The sequence below is a fragment of the Lissotriton vulgaris genome, chromosome 12 (assembly GCF_964263255.1).
Source record: "Lissotriton vulgaris chromosome 12, aLisVul1.2, whole genome shotgun sequence".
Taxonomy (NCBI): Eukaryota; Metazoa; Chordata; class Amphibia; order Caudata; family Salamandridae; genus Lissotriton; species Lissotriton vulgaris.
In genome coordinates this window covers 525,363,802-525,386,029 of record NC_141700.1, presented here as the reverse complement: position 1 = coordinate 525,386,029, position 22,228 = coordinate 525,363,802, and the positions used below count along the sequence as shown (strand labels likewise).

The 22,228-nt window shown below is 48.3% G+C and overlaps 1 protein-coding gene across 11 annotated transcripts in view; it reads right to left on the bottom strand.

Annotated features, from left to right (window-relative positions):
- The window catches only part of CNOT1 (CCR4-NOT transcription complex subunit 1), a 1,684,613-nt gene that overhangs the window by 1,207,666 nt on the left and 454,719 nt on the right, over positions 1 to 22,228 (bottom strand). For all 11 annotated transcript variants that reach the window (XM_086945302.1, XM_086945307.1, XM_086945301.1 and 8 more), the window contains exon 13: positions 13,883 to 14,123. In XM_086945302.1, coding sequence (XP_086801428.1) covers positions 13,883 to 14,123 — 241 coding nt within the window. The remainder of the gene's footprint in view (positions 1 to 13,882; positions 14,124 to 22,228) is intronic.

Below are 22,228 nucleotides of genomic sequence, written 5' to 3'. Positions count from 1 at the left end.
CTACCTGGGATACACAAAACCCTGTCTGGGATGGTGCTAGCACCGCCCCCGACAGGAAACCCTTTGTCCAAGCTCTCCTCGCTGGAAGGACTCCAGGCAGCAGGAGGTCAGACTTGTGTCTGTGGTGGCAGCATCCGTTTTGTGATGCTGAGGCTCGAGTTAGCTTTAACCGGGGTTCTCAGTTACATACATGTCGTGTCCCTCTAGAAGGGTGGAATGCTAACCCCGTCGCCAGAATTGGCGAGGGGTTAGTATTCCAATTCGTTTGACACCTTACTCGACATGTTTTGATAAAGCGATACCAAAGTTGGCAAATAACCGCAAGGATTATAATGCACTTGAGTATATGGTACGCGTTATCATGGAACAGCTATTAGGACTTGGTTCCGCAAGCTGCAAACGGGCTCAGCTCATGCCAGAGCACCATCTCACATAATTCCAAGCACTCTGCCTTCAGGATTGATAAGGCCTGCCATAGGAGTGACTGATAGGAATACATGTGTCCATTTTTAGGGTTAGATATAGGAATACTATACCTACAGCAAAGGGTGATTACACCACCTTGCCCCAGCTGTCGTGCAGCCAGTTGTGTCAGATTTAGATGGCCAGCCAGGGGTGGCATAATACATGCTGCAGCCCCTGGCAGACCCTGGGTACACCTACAGGGACTGATAAGGTGACTCAATATCCAATTGGATATGTACCTAAGGTACATGGAATCCATTTTACAGAGAGAGCAGTAGGCCTGGGGCCCTGAATAGCAGGGTCCCAGGTCAACTAAGTCGAAAAACCAGCAAAACACCAGGCAAAAAGTTGGGGGTAACCATAGTCAGATATCCACCTTCCTACAGTGAGTACATTCCTGTGCCTCTTTCTTCCAAAGGCACGAGCTCGATTGCCCCTTTTTGCAGCATGACTAGGACCTCCTGCTGCAATAAGTGTAAATGCTCGGCGGACATAGGACGGTGTCTTGGGGGTATGTTGGGTGGAGTGGATATTAACTCCAGACAATAACCGTACTGTAGAAGCTGTGTGACCCACCTGTCTGTGGTGATGGACTTCCAGACCAGTAGGAACTGTTGGAGTCTCCCCCCGACCGGTGTTGTATGGTCAGGGGGCAGTGACAAGGCGTCACTGTTTGTTAGTGGCGGAATATCTGGAGCTGTTGTTTCCACCACCTCTGCCCTTGGCACCGTTTCCACGATAGCCACCTCTACTTTGTTTAGTGTATGTGGTTTGCGCGCCACCTTTATTGTACTGTGTTTGCTGGGACAGCTGGCCTCTGATAACACCTCTATTGCTTGAGCGACGAAAAGAACCACCCCTGAACTGCTGCGACTCGAGAGCCCCCATAGACTTTGCAGTCCGTGTCCTTCTTGATTTTCCCCTAGGTGGTGTCCACCTCTGGGCCAAATAAATAATCAGGGTTTACTGGCTGATTTAGAATGGTGGTCTGTATCTCTGGCTTGAACCCGGAGATTCTGTGCCAGGCATGCCGTCTCAACATGACACTTGTGTTAACCGCTCTGGCCGCGGTGTCTGCTGCGTCCAGTGCACATTTGATAGAAGTATTTGATATGAGCTTCCCTTCCTGTATGAGCATCTCTGCTGCCTCCTTATATTCATCTGGTAGGTGTTGTAACAGGGACTCCAGTGTGTCGTAATGGGCCCTGTCATACCTGGATAAGAGTGCCTGAGTGTTTGAAATGTGCCAGATGTTGGCCGCTTGAGCTGCCACCCTTTTCCCCGATGCCTCTAGCACCTTAGATTCTTTATCAGGGGGAGGAGCATCACCCGTTGTTTGTGAGTTAGCCCTCTTCCGGGCATTAGAAACAACCAGAGAGTCCAACGGCAACTGTCCCTTAATGTAGGTAGGGTCCCCAGGCGCCGGTTTGTACTTTTTTTCAATTCTGGGTTTTATCACCCTGGCCCTTGTATGCTCCTTAAATATCTCCCCAGCATGTTTCAAGACACCCTTCAGCATAGGCAGAGTCTTGACAGTCCTCTCTGAGGTGGAAAAGGTGTCAAACAGAAAATCCACTTTAATAGGGTCAGCATGGAGCTGGACATCATGATTTTTGGCTGCCCTTTCAGTAAGTGCATTAAACGCCGCTGAATCCTCAGTAGGCAATGTTTTTACAGCATACACATGAGTGTCTGGGCAAGTGTGTGGATCTCCTGGGTCAGCAGCATCTGCCCAGGGTTCATTATGGTCTTCTGGATCAGTGTCCACAGGATAGTTTTATTCCGCATCGTCACCTTCCCTTGTTTCTACATCCGAATAAGTGGGCGAGACATCTTGGCCACGTGGAGATATAGGTTCTACAAAACAGGTGTTGTAGTAGAATCCTTCTTTTTCAATGGGATTCTATACGACTCCATAGGCTGTTCCGGGGCGATCTTTCGTTTATAAATAGAAAGTCTGCCTGTGTCGGCATCGATGAATTGTTCCTGTTGCTCTTCAAGCAAGGGTTGTCGATGCTTTGTGGCCGGTACCATAGTAGTGGGCTTCGGCCCCGTGGACACCTTCTTGGGCGCTTAGACGGCCATCTTAGGGACGAAGGCCTACGGTACCACTTTTGGCGGCAGCGTGAAGTGGATGGGCGCCGACGTCTTTTGAGGGTTACCGGCAGGCTTTGGAGGAGGAGTATCCTTTGGTCCGACAGCCGAAGCCTTGTCCTTAATGCGCTTCAGCGAGTCCGACACCTGCTTCAAAAAGGAGCGGACAGCTGCGTTGACTCAACTGAATCCTTCGAACCACCGCCAGGCGTGGACTCGAGGGTTGTACCGCTTTTAGCCTGGTCCGGTTGACGTGTAGGCTCGAGAACCTTCTGAGCTTCGAGTCCTTTGTCGGTGTCGACTGTCTTCGGCGCCGATTATTTCAGGTCGACGTCCTTGACCGGTGCTTTTGGTGGCCGATTGGCACTCCAGACATCTATTGGATTCCAGTGCAAGTGGGTGCGTTGGTGTTGGACAGGATTTGGATACCTTGGTCGCGGGAATCGTGCCAATTCTGAATTTGGCGGAATTGGCCCCCGACGGACTGGCATATCGCACCATTAACACAATGCATTCTGCGATCTCAGCAGCTCATGAGCCGGTGGAAGGGACCCCAGTTGGGCAACATCCTTTCGTCTGCAGGCTCTTGCTCGGGCTAGGGTGCCCGCTGGAAGGAATTCTCCACAGGCGGCGCTTGGTCGACCGCAGAGCAGGAGTTGCACATAAATTGCTTGGAGCTTCTGGCGGGGTCATCTGCGGTTCGTTGCTGGACCAGAGACTTTGCGAGCTCGTGTGTTCTCCTGCGGATGGACAACGTTTCAGCCATCCGATATGTCAATCACTTGGGCGGTCCTCAGTCGCGAGCATTGGCGAATCTAGCAAAAGATTTTTGGGACTATTGTCTTGCCCATCATGTATCCTTGACTGCGGAATACTTGCCGGGCCGGGCCAATTAGGTGGCCGATTGGCACTCCAGTCGGTGGACCTGTTTGCGTCCGGATTGGATTATCAGATCCCGTGGTTCCTCAGCTGGAGGCCGGATCCTCTCGTGGAGGCCACGGACGCTTTTCTCCAAGATTGGAGTCGAGAGAGGGCTTACGCGTTCCCGCCCTTTGCAATGATGGTGCGGATGGCGGCCCAACTTAGTCGCCAGGGAGCGGAGGTGGTGACGCCCGTTTGGAGATATCAAGTTTGGTTTCCAGGTCTTCTGGGACTTTGTTGGGATTCTCCAATCCTACTCCCCCGGTTTCCCCACATTCTTCTCAATCCGGAAGGGGAACCGCACCACCTAACGCAGGGAGCTCTCCACCTCATGGTGTGGCGGCTTTCAGGCAACGTTGGTCGCTCCCAGGCCTTTCGAGATCGGCTCAGGATCTCTTGTCAAAGGCATAGGCACCCAGTACCACAAAGAGATCGATCCGCTTGGACCAAGTGGGTGCGTTGGTGTTGGACAGGATTTGGATCCCTTGGTCGCGGGAATCGTGCCAATTCTGAATTTGGCAGAATTGGCCTCCGACGGACTGGCATATCGCACCATTAACGCAATGCAATGCGTTCTGCGATCTCAGCAGCTCATGAGCCGGAGGAAGGGACCCCAGTTGGGGAACATCCTTTCGTCTGCAGGCTCTTGCTCGGGATTCAGCTTTCATTACTAAGTCCCATCCCCCCCCCCCCCCTCCCCCCCCGCCCCCCGCCCCGAACCACGATATTCCGTCCTTTGGGACGTCAATGTCGCTCAAAATCTTTTCCTTTCATGGCAGCCTAACAAGTATCTTTTTTTGAAAGAATTGTCGGCGAAACTAGCCATGCTTTTGTGTTTGGTGTCTTGTTGGAGGGTTTTTGATGTGCGGGCCCTTGACATTTCGGCAAGAGTTTTTGCTCCGGACGGTGTGACCTTTACAGGGGGCCGTAGTACTAAGTCCGCATCTCGGACGATCTCTTATCCCGCATTTGTAGAAGGCGTATGAGAGGACGACAACAGAGCTTCGCCCTACGGGCGAGAGACAATTACTCATTGCTTTGCGAAAGCCACACAAGGCTGTATTCTCCTCCACTATTGCTAGGTGGGTGCGTTGGGTCTTACAAGAAGCAGGCATTGACATGAAGCAATTTGGAGCTCACTCAGCTAGAGGAGCGATGGCTTCTAAGGCTTTTTCTTTAGGTGCTCGCCTGGAGGACCTTGTGTGCGGCAGACTGGTCCTCGGATTCTACATTTAAGAGGTTTTATTTCAAGCCGGTGGTGGACATTGCGCATTTGGTCGTAAGTAAGCTTTGAACTAGCATAATCTGAAGCCTCCGGTCCTGACATAGAATCGAAATTTGCCTAACATAGTAACTGTAAGTTTCAATTCTATTAAGGACACAGAGGCGAGGATTATCCCTCCCAGGACTTTCTGGGGTAAGATTCCCGCCCGTACTGCAGTAAGTAACCAGGTTTTGGTTTCTGTTATGTTTTGCATTGTTTCGGTGGTCATTAATTTTGCAGTTGATTTTGAACTGTTCAAGTGAGACGGAATCTTGTTTGTTTGAGCGTGTAGTTTTGGTTACAACGCTTACGCTTTTGTGTCTCTTCCGCTAGGGAATGATTGTATTAATTGTATTAAATGCTTTTTCCTGTGTTTGGAACATTTAAGCATTTTTGTGGAGCTTTTTCTGGGCTGCTGTGTTTTGGTATTCTAATGAACAGCAAAGAAGGAAAAGCATAATCCTCGCCTCAGTGTCCTTAACCACATGCTTGCGGCGTTTTTTTTTGCCCTGTGCGGCTTTTTTCTAAAAGGAGCGTTACATGACGAGCTCAGCTCGTCATCCGCACACGACCACCGTGGCTGATGACGAGCTGAGCTCGTCGTCAGCAGCGAAGGGGTTAATAGAATTGAAACTTACAGTTATTATGTTAGGCAAATTTCGATTCTGGCTGCATTGGGAGAGGCTAGAGCTTTAAGTGTCTATGGTAGCTCCCAGGCAAGTCGGTATGTTAGAAGGCTGCAAATGGAACTTAAACACATTCACTGTAAACCCTAGTTGGTGTAACAAGTTGTAGGAAGCTGGCTCTGTATATACTATACCAAAGTAAGATATAGTCTGCACAGAGTACAGTGGAACCCCAAAGGTAGGCAGAGGTAAAGTTAGATAGAACTTTTCTCTATTTGTGGTAAAATGGTCGAGTAGTAAGGCAGTATCAGAGGACAATGTTAAGCATTTGATGTACACACCCAGTCAGCAAATGAAATCACACACTCAAGGACAGAACTTCAGACCAATTGTTTTGTATAAAAAAATATTATTTTCGTTATTTTATTTTCTAGAACCAAGCAAGCCTGGCACAGGGAAGCAATAAATACTGTACAGTAGTAATGCAATTTAAATACAGTTTGAATGATTATATATGCACTTTTGTTTAATTTACAATATGGATGCAGAGAAATGCAATACTTGGTATATACAGTACATAGACTTAAATAGGCTTTTTAGTAAAATAGCAGGCAAGTAACTTTTGAGATTACTAGGCTTACACAGTGTAGTATACCTAAATACTACTCTAGGACATTTCCTGAAAACAGGTAACATCGTTTTTGTTAGATCATGCAATTTGGAAGAATTTCTTTAGTTTCTCAAACTCCACACTTAGCAAGATTTCACAGATAAACAGTCAATGTTATCCTAGGGCAGAAAATAGTGTTATCGGTTTTGAGGTAAGAATTTGGTAGTGTGAGTTGAGGTTCTGGGAGTAGACTCGGAGGTCTCCCAGGGTCAAGGATGCACTCTAGTTACCCGCTCATGGCAAATGGGTAAACAAAGTAGCCCCAAAGGTGCACCCTCAGCGGCACAAGGGTGGCCGGGTGCAGGGTGTTAAGACATCAGGCGCCCTGTTGGTTTAATTTGGGAACCTCCGGTTTGCTAAGGCACTGCAGGCTTGTGGACGAAGATCTTCTTGGTGCGACCAACACTTCGAGATTTAAGTTGGGAAGTAAGGAGTTGGCTAGGCACCGTCTGTTACAAGCTCCTGGTCGCGGTTAGGGGGGCCTTCTAGATTTAGGCTGCAGGGGTCAGCTGGAGGCTTGAGGCAGGTCAGGGGTTGCCTGATCTCGGATCAGGATGCCCGGGGTCAAGTCGCGGGTGCAGAGTGGGGCGGATCTGCAGTTTCCGGCCTGAGCCAGAGGTTACAGGTGAACAAATCCAGTGTTCACAGGAGACAGTCTGTGCTTGAAGGCAGGCAGGTCCTCCGGGGTTTTTGAGGTTGCTGGCTGCAGGACACAAAGGGATTTCGCAGGAGCAGGTTCGAGGTGGAGACATGCTGGTAGGGCTGGGGCCAAGTCAGTAGGAGACTTCCTCTTGTTAGCTTCAGCACAGCTGTTCGGTCCTTTTCTCGTTGCAGGTTCTTGTCTCAAGAAGCAAGTTTCAGGGGTGCCACTAAATACTAGAGTTAGGGGTGTTACAGGTAGGTAAAAGGCAAGGACCAATGGGTCCCTTCCATGGGGTGGGTACACCTCCTATTATGCCACCCTCCATGTTGGATAATTTGTCTCACCCACCTGTCTGACGTGATGTTTTCCCAGACAGGTAGGAACTGTGATAAACGTCCCCCGACCGGTGTTATATGGTCTGGGGGGAGTTGTATTAAGTCACTGTTTTGGGGTTGGGGAGCTGCGGTTGTTATTATTTCCGCGACCTCTACCCTTGTTGTGGTTACCTCTGTAACTGCCTCTTGAATTACCTCTGGGTGGTGATGGTGTAAAAGAGGTAGATTGCTGGCTTGTGCCTGTATTCTTTGACCACCCTCTATAGGTGGTTCTACGAAAGGAACCCCTTTGAGTTAGCTGTTGTAATGCTCCCATTGATTTAGCCGTTTGTGTCTTTTTTCATCTTTTCTAAAGTCTCATCTGTACCGGAGCCGAAAAGTGTATTTTGATCAAAAGGTTGGTTCAAAAAAGATGTTTGTACTTCTTGTTTGAACCCTGAGACCCTAAGCCATGCATGTCTTCTTAACATGATACTGGTGTTGATGGATCTTGCTGCAGTGTCTGCCGCGTCTAAAGCGCACTTAATGGAAGTGTTGGTAATTATCTTCCCTTCCTGTATAAGCTGGTCTGCCCTTTTTTGATGTTCCATAGGGAGATGTGTGATGAGTTTTTCTAACTCGTCATAATGCGCTCTATCATAGCGTGCAAGTAGCGCTTGTGTATTAGCTATGCGCCAGCTGTTTGCTGCTTGGGATGCTACTCTTTTGCCCAATGCATCTATTAACTTGGACTCCTTATCAGGAGGAGGAGCTTCTCCTGTAGATAATGAGTTTGCTCTTTTACGAGCGTTTGTGACTACAAGCGATTCCAGAGGTACCTGTCCCTTGATAAATATTGGGTCCTTTGGGTCTGCCTATATTTTTTATCAATTCTTGGGTTTAATACCCTAGCCCTCACAGGGTCTTTGAATATGTCTGCTGTGTGATTGAGAAGACCCTTTAGCATAGGTAGTGTTCCTGATGTTCTTTGTGCAGCAGGTAGCGTTTCTAAAAGGAAATCCTCTATTTGAGGTTCTGTATGTAAATCTACCTTATGGTATTTTGCTGCCCTATTAATCAGCTGCACAAAACCTGTATTAGGTGGTGAAGGTTTTGAGGGGTATAATTCTGGGTCGTTATCATCTGACCCTGCATCATAATTCTCCCATGGGTCTTCATCTGGGATAGTGTGGTCATCCCCATGAGGTTCTCCCTCCCCTGCATCACTGTCTACATCTGTTTGAGGTGTAGATGGTCTTGGTGTAGAAGGTGGAGGAATAGCTGGCATAGTGTGAGGAATAGGAGAAGAGGGTGTGTCTTTAGGTCGAGGAGAAAGGGGAGGAGTTGTATTTGTCCCCATTGTTCTCTTTTTAGGAGGACGAGCTTTGTCATCTAGCTGTTCATTCTTCCTCTTTTTCTGGTATTTTGTCACCACTTTGATAGTTTGCGGATCGATAAACAAAGTCTCGTTTTGGATCTGTCTGCTGCTCCTGTGTCGGTACCGAAGTCCTTGGTTCCGAAAGGTGCCTTTGCTTCTGACCGTCAATGTTCTGTGTTTACGGCACCGAGAATTTGCTAGATTCCGATTTTTTTCGGTGTCTAGTAAGTCTTCGACATCGAAGCATGTTTCGGTTTCGACATGGAATGTTTCGATGCAGAGCTTTCCTTTGTATGGAGCTTCGGTGTCGATGTCGACAGTTTCTCAGATCCAACATGGTGGGAGGCCGAGAGTTTCGGTTTTGTTGCCGGGCCCGAAGGCGGGGCGTCGGAAACTTTCTTCGGTAGTCTGACCGGGCTCGAAGGCGGGGTCGGGACCACACGGGGTCGGTTTTTTGGTAAGGGGACGTCGTCACTCACGGTTTGTTGAGCGTCGATTTTTTCGACATCAGACTCGTCCACTCCCGACCCAGACTCATCTTCATGTTCCTCTTCTTCTTCGAGGTGCTGGGCCTCGAACAGCTCCGGGATTGCCTCAGACTGCATTCTCGAAACCTTGTGTCTTCGGGCTCGACTGTTTCTAATAGTCGACTTGGAGGAGAAGGCTGCGCAGGCTTCGCAGTCCCTGGATTCGTGTTCAGGCGATAGGCAGAGGTTGCACACCTCGTGTAGGTCCTTGTGTGGGAACTTAGCACCACACGTTGGACATCTCTTAAATGGAGTCCTTTCCATGGACTCCGGGCTGGACTACGTCGAGAAAGGCCTCCCGGTCTCGTCGACGTAGAAGAAAATGTTTATTGTTGGAGTCGAAACGCGTCGGTATGGAAATGAAATCGCGTTCGATAACAATACCGTTGAATTGGAAAGGGAATACGTGCCGAAATATCACTTTTTCGTGAAGTGGATCCGGAGCGCTTCGATCCTCATCCAAACCCGATGGCGGAAAAAAACAATTTAAGTATGGAGCCGATGCCCATGCGCACTAGCACCCAAAGGAGGAGTCACCAGTCTTGTGACAACAAAAGACTACTCCAAGAGAAAAACAAGTGCAATCATCCGAGCCCAACACCAGATGGCGATCTATTCATAAATGTACCATCTGCAGCCCATATGCCTCAAACACAAATATCCACACTTCTATAAAATGTGACTTTGTAAACAAGAGAAATTATGGATGGAGGGATGCAAGAAAGGCACAGTTACTGGATGATATTCTGCAGTACCGCCTCTCCCACCGCCGCATCCAATTCTGCGGCTGCCTCCAAGCAGTAGTGCCTGGTGAAGGTGTGCGTAGATGCACAGGTTGCTGCTCTGCAGATATCCTGGATTGGCACTCCTCCAAACAGTGCAGTGGATGTGGCCACCACCCTCGTGGAATTTGCAGCTTGATGACAGTAGACAATTGCACTGGAAATCCATCTGGCAATTCCCCTCTTTGACAGTGGGAAACCTTTCCTGGGTGCGCTGAAGGCGACGAATAACTGAGAAGACTTGCGAAATGCCTTTGTTTCTTTCAAGTAAAATTACATACATCTCTGAACGTCCAGCGAGTGCAATACTCTTTCTGCCGCTGTCGATGGATGAGGAAAGAAACGTTTCAACACTAATCGTTCAATTGAAAATCAGTTGGTACCTTCGGAATGAACTTCGGGTTTGTCCTGAGAATCATTCTATCTTTCTGGAACTGCAAGAAAGGCTCCTGAATTGTGAGCGCTTGTAGCTCACCTACTCTTCTCGCGTAAGTCAATGCAATGAGAAGAGCCACTTTCCAGGACAAGAACTTCAGGTCTGCCCTGTGTATAGGTTCAAATGGTGGCTTCATCAATTGAGAGAGTACAATATTCAGATTCCATAATGGTGGTGGAGGCTTTACTGGTGGAAAGATTTTGAATATCCCTTTCATAAATTGTTTGATAATCCTTGAGGACCATAAAGATGGGCCTGACGATGACCTCCTGTAGCGGGACAACGCAGCCAAGTGGCCCTTGAAGGAGACGTGTGCTAATCCTGACTTTGCTAACAGCAGAATGTAAGGTATAATTTGATGAGGTGCAGCAGTAAGAGGGTGAACATCATGTCTTACACCACAGACCAAACCTCTTCCATTTCATCCTGTAGGTTTTGTTGGTACTCTCCGCTCTGGCCTTGGACAGGATCTCCCTACATTTGTGTGAGATGTTCAGATGGTCAAACTCAAAGTGTTCAGGAGAAAGGCTGCTAATCGCAAGGATTTCGGGTCCGGATGGAGCACCTGCCCCTTGGACATTGTCAGAAGTAATGGAATTAGGCGCAACCGAATTGGACGGTCCTCCGACAACAGCAGTAGTTCCGTAAACCAGTGTTGTCTGGGCCACCACGGGGCTACTAGGATCAGCCTGCACGGCTCTTTCTTGATCTTCACCGGTACGCGGGGGAGAAGAGGAATTGGAGGAAAACCGTAGGCAAAGATGCCGGACCATGCCATGGAAAACGCATTCCCACAAGATCCCTTCTGGGGAAGCCAGCTTGCGAAGTACTGGCATTTTCTGTTTACCCTTGTAGCAAAGAGGTCCACTATCGTGTTCCCCATCTTCGAAAGACGTTGTCCAGGATCCCCTGGTCTAGCTCCCATTCGTGGCAGGAGGATTAAAGCCTGCTGAGAGTATCCGCCTTGACGTTCTGATCCCCCGGGAGGTGTTCTGCTGCCAATGATTTTCCTTGCTGAAGAGCCCATTCCCATATCTCCTGGGCTTCCTGAGACGGGGAGAGAGATCTCGTCCCCCCCCTTGCTTGTTCACATAATGCATTGCCGTGGTGTTGTCCTCCCAATGATCTAAATGCTGTGGTAGCTAGATCCATAGCGCAGTCTATGGCTTCAGCCGAAGTCCTCTCTCCTTCCATGAGAATTTTCTTTGCCTCCTGCTTCTCTGGATCCAGCACCAGGTTAACGTATGGAGACAAGTCACACCACATCTGCCTGTCATACGTTCCCAAGATAGCGAGGACATAAGCAGCTCTCACAAGCAGAGCCGAAATTAATGAAAACAGATTTCCCGCATTATCCAACCTTCTGCCCTTTGTCTGGAGGGGCTGCAATCGGAGCAGATGGGTTCCTGGATTTCTGTTGTGCCGCCTAAGTGATAACAGAATCCGGTTTGGGATGTCCCCAAACGCAAGATGGAGCATCAACTGGTGCCTTATACTTCTCCAGTCTGGCCAGAACCGGTGTTACCGTTGCTGGCGTCTCCATGACCTTTAATCCTTCCTTCCAAATATGAGACAGTATAGGCAGGGGTCGTACGGATTTCTGATATGAGTCCTTGAAGTCATATAGAAAACATTCAGTTCTCTTCTGTCATGGTCAGTGCAAATCTTAGTGGCTCTTTCCATCAAAATATGAAATCCACCAATGTCCTCCGGTGGAGAATCTACTGGTCTCTGCGGAGGATTTGAAGGTGATGGGGCAATATAGTCATGCCATTCTGCACTTGTGTCGGCAATCTCACAATCCTCATAATACACATCCGAGGTATTGTGGTGTCTCGTCGGTGGTGGGGACCTAGCTGTAGGTTCCGGTACAATCTCTCTCCTACGAATCGGCGTCCCTGGAACCGATCGTAGAATTGTAGAAAAGCCTCTAGGGCTTATTGAGCGACTGGAGTCGCTGGGTATCTCTTCCTATAATCCTCCAACATTCCCTGGAGATCCTTCAACAAAGACGACGGCACATTTGTCATCTCCTCCCGTTGCTGTTGGCGATATCGGTGCGGTTCCTGGGGTTGTTCTTGATAACCCCCATATTCCTCCTCCGAATCGTCTTCTTGGTACTTGACCTGTAATTGCGAAGGGCTACTGGCAATTCCATACTCATCTTCTTCCGAATCTTCCTCCTCCAGCAGGTGAGATGGGAGCCATTACTTGGAGATGTAATCTCCATTGGTATAGGTTTTTCCAAGGCACCAACCTTTTTTCTGGTGTTTTTTCCCTAGTCGACGAGCCAGTCGACGAGATTCCCATCGCCGTCAACCAAGTCATAGTCGTCAGCGCCACCGTCAACGTTGCAGTTACCGTCGACGCTGTCCTAGTCGACGCTGCCGTCGACACTGCCGTCGACACTGCCGTCGTCGACAGTCCTCGTCGACGCTGCAGTCGTCGACACCGCTGTCGACGCCGCCGTTGACAAGGTCGTCGATGAAACGGTCTACGATATTGCCGTCGACGGTGAAATCCTAGACACTATTTTCTCACCAGCCTTAACATTATTATTTTTCGTCGACGACGGACGTGTTTGTCGTCGATGGTCCCTTTTTTGTCGACGGTCCCGTCAACGGAGCCGAAACAGCACCCTTCTCCTCAGAAGGCGTAGAAGAAGACCGTTTGATGGTAATCTTGATCTTCTGAGGTGACTGTGGTGGATCTGAGGTGGATTTTGCTCCCTTCACCTCACTATCAGAACCCTTCTTCCCCTTAGATGAGACTGAAGGGGATTTTGAGGGACTGCGCCCTGAAGTGGTCTTTTTTGGGGCCTTCTCAGGTCTTTCCCCTGAGGAATGTGTCTGAGGAGATCTACTTCTCTTCTGAGCTCTTAGACGCCACAGATTCCTCCTCACTCACGAGAGGATTTCCTTTTTGGCTTTGACCTTCTGGAGCCAGATCAGTAGCCTTCCCTCACGATCCCTCATGGTCTTATTCGAAAAGGTACGACATACCTTACAATCTGCTGCCTTATGGTCTGGATAAAGACAGTAGATGCAGTCCTTGTGAGGGTCATCTGTATAAAGCCTCTTCTTGGAGCAGGTGGAACAAGCTCTAAATAATCCTCTTTTCTCCTTATCAGACATGGTTGATGTAAAAACATTAAATCTAAGTCAAAATACTGTAGAAGTAAAGTTTGAGCAGGGCTCAAAGGAGACTCCCTAGCACAACGTGCGGTAGAAAAATCTGAGGGGGAGAAGGTTCTCTCAGGAGTGTTCTAGAGGGTGAGGAGCTCTGATTGGTTCAGGGAAAAGTTTGGGCCTTTTTTACATAAAGGCTATGGGTTGCAAAAGGGAAATGGGTCTAGGCCGCTTTTCAGTTTGCTATACTACTAAGCACTGCTTTTTTAAATACCGGAGACTCCCGTCTCGACGACGGGGAAGGATTCAGGCATGTGAATCTATGAAATTTCCAATACTGGAGTAAATTAGTAAAAGAACACAGTATACTGTGTAATGCGGTTGTAAACAGACTACAATTAAGTGGAAAAGACCCTGGTTAGATCATTATCTTACCCTCGCTTTCCACTTAAAAGCAACACATTTGGCTTCCCTCATCACAAACCAATTACTCTGGTGAAATTCTGTTCACAGAATTTACAAGTGGTAAAGTATTATAAGATTGTCTTTTTACCCCCCAACTTTCAAGTCATCTAATCCTACAAATACATTTCAGACAGGCCTTTTCAATGAATAATAATTTGATAATGCTCACCTGTCCATGCCAGGCGTAGTGCAAAATGATGGCAGAGTTGGGGTGGTTGCCAAGGAAAATTGGCATCAAGTTGGAGATGAGTTCATGCCTCAAGGTGTGCCAAGATGTGTTGATCTGTAGTAAGGCCAATACCAGCATATCTGGGCAATGTTTGATGGGAAAGCTGAAGAGTTGCTTGACCTGCTCATACTGGCCAACCTCAGCTAGTCGCAGTAGAGACTCGATCAGGTCCAAACTTTTCCTAGATAAAAAGGGAAAAAAAGTAACTTGCAAAAGAATATCTATTTTCCTTTATGCACTTTGTACATTGAGACTGCAAGGAAAAAAAGCACTGAAATGTATCAATTCTGCTGTTCAAAAGGAAGCTATTAGGAAAGAACAACCAACCTAAGTTTGAAAGGACATAGCTTCTTAACATACTGGAGAGTTCACTAATGCCATGTGAAGAACATATTATCAGTACATAGCCATTAAGCCTGAAAAGTCCTAATACTACTTTGGGGCAACAAGAAATGTAACTTATACAGTTCCCCATCGAAGTATCCCCACTGGCTATTCACCACAGCTAGCTAGGGCCATGTGAATTATTAAGAAGATAATTTTCACTTCATATCTAAACCTAAAGATACAAACTATGATTAGTTTTTCAAAACTCCTTGCACAGATGGTGTATACAGACAATCCTTTATAAATTAGCCACTCTTGTAAGATAGAACCAGAGAACGGGTGCAATAGTCTTGGGTGCATAGAAAAATGTAAAACAAAAGTAAGTTCATACAGGAAGCTTCCTGTTACTCCATCTCTACTCCATTGTACACTGGGAATGATAAGTCATTGGGGGTTTTGAGAAAGGATGAGAGGGTTGTGTTGCTAGCTTGTCCATATGACTAAAGACCACTACGGTAAAAGTTCTCTTCATGACGGAGGCAATTGACAGACACAGCCACCAGCTGCTGAAATGCCCCACAGTGTTATATAGCTTACATGTAGCTTTGTTTAGAGCAGTCTCCAAGAAAGGATGAACCTGAAGGCGATAATGGTGAGACATGGCGGCATTTATGGTGAATCTTGGGATACAGAGCAGGGAGATTGCAGCCGAAGTGTGGGCTATGCATTGCTACATGCCAGCGTTCTTAAGCCAATTATTAAGATAAGACAACACATATGGTACAACTTCTTAGATGAGATGCTACCACTGCTGGACTTGGTGATCATTGGGGCACTTGTGACATCCAAAGTGTAGTACTTTGAAGAAGTAGTGAAGTCCATTTAACACAAAGCAGAGGTAGCACTGGTGGACGGAGTTGATGGTTATGTGAAAGTAGGAGTCCTTGATGACCAACGCTGGCGCAGGTGCGGATATCCTGCAGGATTGTCATGTGGAAGTGTTCTAACAGGATGCATTTAAGGAGCACGAGGGAGACCTTCTCCTCTAAAATTACTATGTATAGAGAGTAGACACCTTTGCCCTGGTGGCCTGCGCGACCGCTCCCGCCTGGCTTTCGAAGAGAGGGCCCGGCAGTCAGAGCAGGCCTTGTCGCCGTGGTCGACGCCTAGACAAGTTAGGCACAGGTGGTGAGGATCCTTACCGACATGGTGCGGTCTCAATCCTCAACAGGGCTTGAAACCAGGCATCCCTAGGCACCGATCGAAGTCGTAAAGACTTCGAGAAATGATCAAAAGGATTCAAAAAAAGTTAGTCAAAAATTGACTAAGGGTTACTGCTTTTTCCAGTTCTGCGCTTGCTGGCGCGGAAAAAAGAACTGACGTCAGCATGTGGAGGTAGCGTTTAAGTACTCCGACGACGTCATCACGGCGCCCACGACGCCGACGACGGACACGGAGCCGCAGACGACTCCTACCAACGCGCAAGGGTACTGCTACGCAAAAATTTCCAGATCCAGTCTGACGCCTGGGGATATTCTAAGGTATGGAATCTATCACTAACGTGTCTCTTTCAGATATAAGTAAACCGTGCGAATGCCCTGTGGGAATTACATTCATAGTAGGGTTCCATTTTTCTACGTGGTGCTGATAGGTATTCAGTCTGCCTTGCATAAATCACATCACAGGGCACGAATCACAATTAAACCTGTATCTTTACTTGCTAGCATTTACAGGTCTACAATCACTTGCAACTCACCCACTCTGCTAGGCCGAAGGAATCAGCAAATACTCTTAAAATGGATCTCACGATTCTAGACAGGCTCTGGATCCAACTAGGCAATTCTAATTCTGTGCGAAACTGTATGTTGTGCATTTTCTTACGCCATACAGAGGAGAAACGGGCAATCCTGTCAACACGTGGTGCACAAAGCCAGAAGTGTGTCGGCTCTCTATCAACAGAACTTGGCTGCTTTTAATTGTGTTGATGGTTTAAGCCAGAGATGTTTACCACAAATCGTAGTGGTGTAGATGTTGATAATAGCGGTGCCAGTCAATAAATGGTCTCATACCGTGTCTGGTATAGAAGGTCACGTCACCGCGGAAAGTTTTCGTTGTGCGCACATTGTGTCATTGGCTTCGTGAAGTATCACGTTGACGTGTGACAAAAGGTCTTTCACCCTTTGAAGCCTACAATAGCATCCATAAGTGCTGGTAAGTTAGTAGGTGAAGTGCCTGAAACAAAGGCTTCCCTAAGAAACACAACAAAATGGATGTGTGGTTAATGTTACGGATTCTTTTTTCTGGTTTTCACAAGTGTCAATGTTATAGTTTAAGTTTTGATATAGGTATTTTCCATTCAAAAAGGGAATGGCAGGAGAGGATAGAAGGACTTGATGGGTTAAAAATTGTGTAAACGTTACTTTTGTCAAATGGCAGCTTGTTCGGGGGAATACTTCCCTTTTCTCGTATAGCTTTAAATTATGAACAAATGCTTGCAATTGCGAGCTGCGCGCACATTGTGATTGCCAGTCACAGGCTGCTTCAAGCCTGGCTGTCCAATGGGATTACTGTAAGCTTTGGCAGCAGCCTGCTTGCCACTAACCACAAATTCATATTCCTGAATGTTAGATTGCTATCTTTATTCCACGCTTCTGAGGGCTGTGATTGCGGTCATGGTGTTAGCTTTGAAATTTCCATTTTGCGACCAAATGTTGCCATCTAATAATCAAGGGTGGAAAAATACCAAAGTAATTTGTACCTCGCTGAAAGACGAAGTGGGGGCAAAGTCCCAAATATGTCTGAAAATATTGCGCATGGGGACATTTTAATATTTTTAAGTGCATTCTGACAAACAGCTCAAGCAGGAGCTGGTGCCCCTTTATCGCAGACCTCAGCTGATGAATTAATGGCGTCCACCTGATAGCATAAAACCAATCGGTGAAACAACCAAGGAAGGCCATGGAGGCCCCCAACTTTCGCGTGGAGTGGGCAATTGGGGGAACTGTTAATGTGCGCTTGGCCTTGATAGCAAATCTGAATGCACTTAACGATCCACCTGGCTATACTTGCTTTGGAAATGGGGTTGCCTTTGTGTTGTGGCTAAAAGGCAACAAACAGTTGTTTTGTTTTCCGAAAATCCTTGGTCCTATCTATGTAGTACATTAGAGCTCTTTTGACGTCTAGTGTGTGGAGCATTCTCTCCGCCACCGACTCAGGATTCTGGAAGAACACTGGCAGTTCTATAGTCTGATTGCTATGGAACTGTGAAACCACCTTAGGCAGAAATTTAGGGTTAGTGCGGAGTACCACCCTGTTGGAGTGAATCTGTATGAATGGCTCTTGGATTGTTAGTGCCTGAAGTTCACTAACTCGTCGTAGTGATGTGATTGCTATTAGGAAAGCCACTTTCCACGTCAAGAATTGAATCTCGCAGGAGTGTAGAGGCTCAAAAGGTGGACCCATCAGTCTGGTGAGGACCACATTCAGGTTCCATGCAGGAGCTGGTGGGTGTCGGGGAGGAATAACTCGTTTGAGTCCCTCCAGAAAGGCTTTAATGGCAGGCACTCTGAAAAGTGAGAGATGCTGCCTGTTTTGGAGATAAGCTGCTATTGCGGCCAAATGTATGCGAATGGAAGCATACGCCAGATTGCATTTGTATAGATGTAACAGATAACAAATGATGTTGTGAGTAGATGCATCTAGCGGGTTGATGTTGTGGTCGGCACAATAAATGACGAACCGCTTCCATTTCGCCGCATAACATGCTCTGGTGGTGGGCTTTCTTGCCTCCCTTATGATATCCATACAGTCTGGAGTCAAGTTGAGGTAGCAAAATTCTAAGACCTAAGGAGCCAGATCGCCAGGTTGAGCTGTTGCAGATCTGGATGCTGAATGTCGCCATGGCTCTGCGTCAAAAGCCTGGGTGTGAGGTGCAGCCTTTGATGCGGTACCACGGATAGTTCTAGAAACGTGGTGTACCATGGTTGGTGTGCCCACGTCGGAGCAACCAGGATGAGTGTCATCGAGTATTGCTTCAGCTTGCGTGCCAACAGAGATATTAGAGGTGCTGGGGAAAAGCGTACGCAAATATGCCTGACCAGTTCATCCATATCGCATTGCCCTGCGACTGCGACTGTGGGTGTGGGAACCTGGCGGCAAAGCTTTGGCATTTGGCGTTTTCCTTTGTGGCGAACAGGTCTATCTGTGGATGACCCCACTGTTGGAAGTACGGTCGGAGTACTGATGGATGTATCTCCCACTCGTGCATCTGGTGGCTATCCTGATGAGCAGGTCCGCCAACTGATTGTCTTTGCCCAGGAGGTGCTCCGCCATGAGGAAGATGTTCCTTTGAATGGCCCACTTACACATGCTCCGAGCCAGATGAGACAACTGTGGAGAGTGTGTACCTCCCTGCTTCTGTATGTAGTACATGGCCGTCATGATGTCCGTCCAGATCAACCCAACCTTGTTGCAGAGATGTACCTTGAATGCTTTCATCGCCATGAAGATAGCCATCAGTTCCAGAAGGTTGATGTGCATCTTCCTCTGCTGTGCTGTCCATAGTCCCTGCACTGTGTAGTGGAGTACATGAGCTCCCCATCTTTGGAGAGATGCGTCAGTTGTCAGAATAATCTGTGGCACAGGCTCCTGGAACGGTTTTGTGGATTCCACCAATGCAGAGAGTTGTATGCACGACCGGTTACCAACACTAGGTCTTTCAACTGTCCGTGAGCCTGATTACACTGACGTGCTAAGCACTCCTGAAGCGGACGCATGTGTAGTCTCGCGTTCGGGACTATGAAGATGCAGGAGGCCATCATGCCTATCAACTGCATGAACACTCGAGCTGGAAGCGAGCGTTGTGGTTTGAATTGCTGTATTAGCAATTGCATGCTGTTGATCCTCACTGAATTTGGCTGTGCTTTGGCTGCCAGAGTATCGATCGTCGCGCCCAGATACTGCCTAACGTGGGCGGGCTGAAGGTGGGACTTTGGATAATTCAGTGAGAACCCCAGATCGTGAAGGTGGTGAATGGTGTGGGACATGTGGTCGGCACACTGCTGGGCCGACTTCGCCTGGATAAGCCAGTCATCCACATAAGGGTAGACGTGAACGTTTTGTCTCTGTAGGTGTACAGCCACTGTCGCCAGGCACTTGGTAAACACCCTGGGCGCCGTAGTCACTCCGAAAGGGAGGTCCTTGAACTGATCATGCTGATCCTGAATGGTGAACCCGAGGTATTTTCGGTGTGACGGGTGTAGCGGTATATGAAAATATGCATCCTTCAGATCTAATGTTGCAAGGAAATCTCCCTGACTGAATAACGGTAGAACCTGCTGTAGTGTGAGCATGTGAAAGTGTTCTGATAGAATGTACTGGTTTAGGGGTCTGAGGTCCAGTATGGGTCTGAGGGACCCGTCCTTTTTTGGGATCAAGAAGTACAGCGAGTACACCCCTGTACCTTTTTCTTCCACAGGCACGAGCTCTATAGCTCCTTTTTGCAGCATGACGACTACCTCCTGCTGCAATAATTACAAATGCTCTGTGGACAAAGGACGGTGTCTTGGGGGTATGTTGGGTGGAGTGGATGTTAACTCCAGACAATAACCGTATTGGATAAGTTGCCTCACCCACCTGTCTGTAGTGATGGATTTCCAGACCAGCAGGAACTGTTGCAGTCTCCCCCCGACCGGTGTGGAATGGTCGGGGGGCAGTGACAAGACGTCACGGTTTGTTAGTGGCGGAGGATCGGGAGCTGTTACCACGACCTCTGCCCTTGGTGCTGTTCCACGATAGCCACCCCTACTCTGTTTGGTGTAGGTGGTCTGCGTGCCTCCTTTACTGTATGTTGTCTGCTGGGACAGCTGGCCTCTGGAAGTTCCTCTATTGTTGGAGCGACGAAAGGAACCACCCCTGAACTGCTGCGACTGTAGAGCCCCCATAGACTTTGCAGTCTGTGTCCTTTTTTATTTTTTCCAAGGTGGTGTCCACCTCCGGGCCAAATAAATGATCAGGGTTAACAGGCTGATTCAGTATGGTGGTTTGTATCTCTGGCTTGAATCCGGAGATTCTCAGCCAGGCATGTCGCCGTAACACACTTGTGTTAATTGCCCTGGCCGCGGTGTCTGCTGCATCCAGCGCACACTTGATAGATGCGTTTGAAATAAGCTTCCCTTCCTGTATAAGCATCTCTGCTGCCTCCTATTCATCTGGCAAATGTTGTAACGGGGTTTCAAGTGTATCGTAATGAGCCCGGTCATATCTGGCTACGAGTGCCTGAGTGTTGGAGATGCGCCAGATATTGGCCGCTTGAGCCGCCACCCTTTTTCCTGATGTTTCTAGCACTTTAGATTCTTTGTCAGGGGGAGGAGCATCACCCGTTGTTTACGAGTTCGCCCTCTTCCGGGCATTGGAAACAACCAGAGTCCAACGGCAACTGCCCCTTGATATACGTAGGGTCCCCAGATGCCGGTTTGTATTTCTTCTCAATTCTGGGGTTCGTCACCCTTGCCCTTGTGGTCTCCTTAAAAATGTCTCCAGCATGTATTAGGACACCCTTTAGCATTGACAGAGTCTTGACAGTTTTCTGAGGTTGAGAAGGTGTCAAACAAAAAGTCCTCTTTCACAGGGTCAGCATGGAGGTGGACATCATGATTTTTTGCAGCCCTTTCAATAAGTGCATTGAACGCAGCAGTGTCTTCAGTAGGCGAGGTTTTAACAGCATAGACATGACTGTCTGGGGCAGTTTGTGGATCTCCTGGGTCAGCAGCGTCTGTCCAGGGTTCAGTGTGATCTTCAGGATCAGTGTCTACAGGATAGCTGTACTCCTCATTGTCACCCTCCCCTGCCTCCACATCTGAGTATGTGGGTGAGATAAGGGCAGTGTATTGTCCATGTGGTGTTATACGTTCAAAGAGAAGAGGTGACATAGCAGAATCCCTCTTTTTCTTCAATGGAATTTTATATGATTTTATAGGCTGTTCAGGGGCGATCTTTCGCTTTAAAATAGAAAGTCTACCCGTCTCGGCGTCGATGAATTGCCTCGACTGATCTTCAGGCGGAGGCGGTCGATGCTTGGTGGCCACCTCCTCAGTTGTAGGTTTCGGCCCCACAGACACCTTCTTGGTCGCTTCGACGGCTGTCCTAGGGGCGAAGGCCTTAGGCACCACTTTCGGCGGCAGTGTGAACAGGATGGGTGCTGACGATTTCGGAGGTTTACTGACAGACTTCGGGGTGGAGTAGCCTTTGGTCCGACAGTAGTAGCCTTCTCTTTAATTCGTTTCAGCGATTCTGACACTTGCTTCGAAAAGGAGACGGATGGCTGCGTTGACTCGACAGGTTCATTCGAGCCACCACCGGGTGTGGACTCGAGCTTTGTCGGGTCGACGCTTAGGATCGAGAACCTTCTGAGTTCCGAGTCCCTTGTCTGTGTCGACGGCCTTCGGCGCCGACTTCTTCGGGTCGGCGTCCTTGACCAGTTTCTTCGGTGCCCCGGTCTTTGGCTCGACACCCTTTAGCGACCTCACCAGGTCGATAACACTCTTCTGCTTTGTCGGTGCCGATGGTTCATAGGTCTTCGAACCAACCAAAGCGATACAAACTTTTGGTTTCGATTTAGCGTCCAGCGCTTTCGGTTGTGTAGAAACTGATACTTTCGGTTTCGATTTCGATCGGTCAACCGATGGCTCGTTAGAAATGTCCGTAGCCAGGCCTTGAGGCAAGGCTGTAGAACCAAGTGTACGATCTTGGGTAAGGCCATGTGGCGATCCCTCGACCTGAGCCTTAGAGTGTTTTAGTTGCGGCCCCCGTACCAACGGTTGGGCCTAGCTCCTCGCTCAATCTATCTTCCACGGCCCGAAAGGCCCCATCGTCGTCTCCTACCTAGTCGACGAAGTCTACAATATCAACCATTTCTACATCTGCGTCGTAACTGGAGTCGATCTCCGATGCAGGATCAGA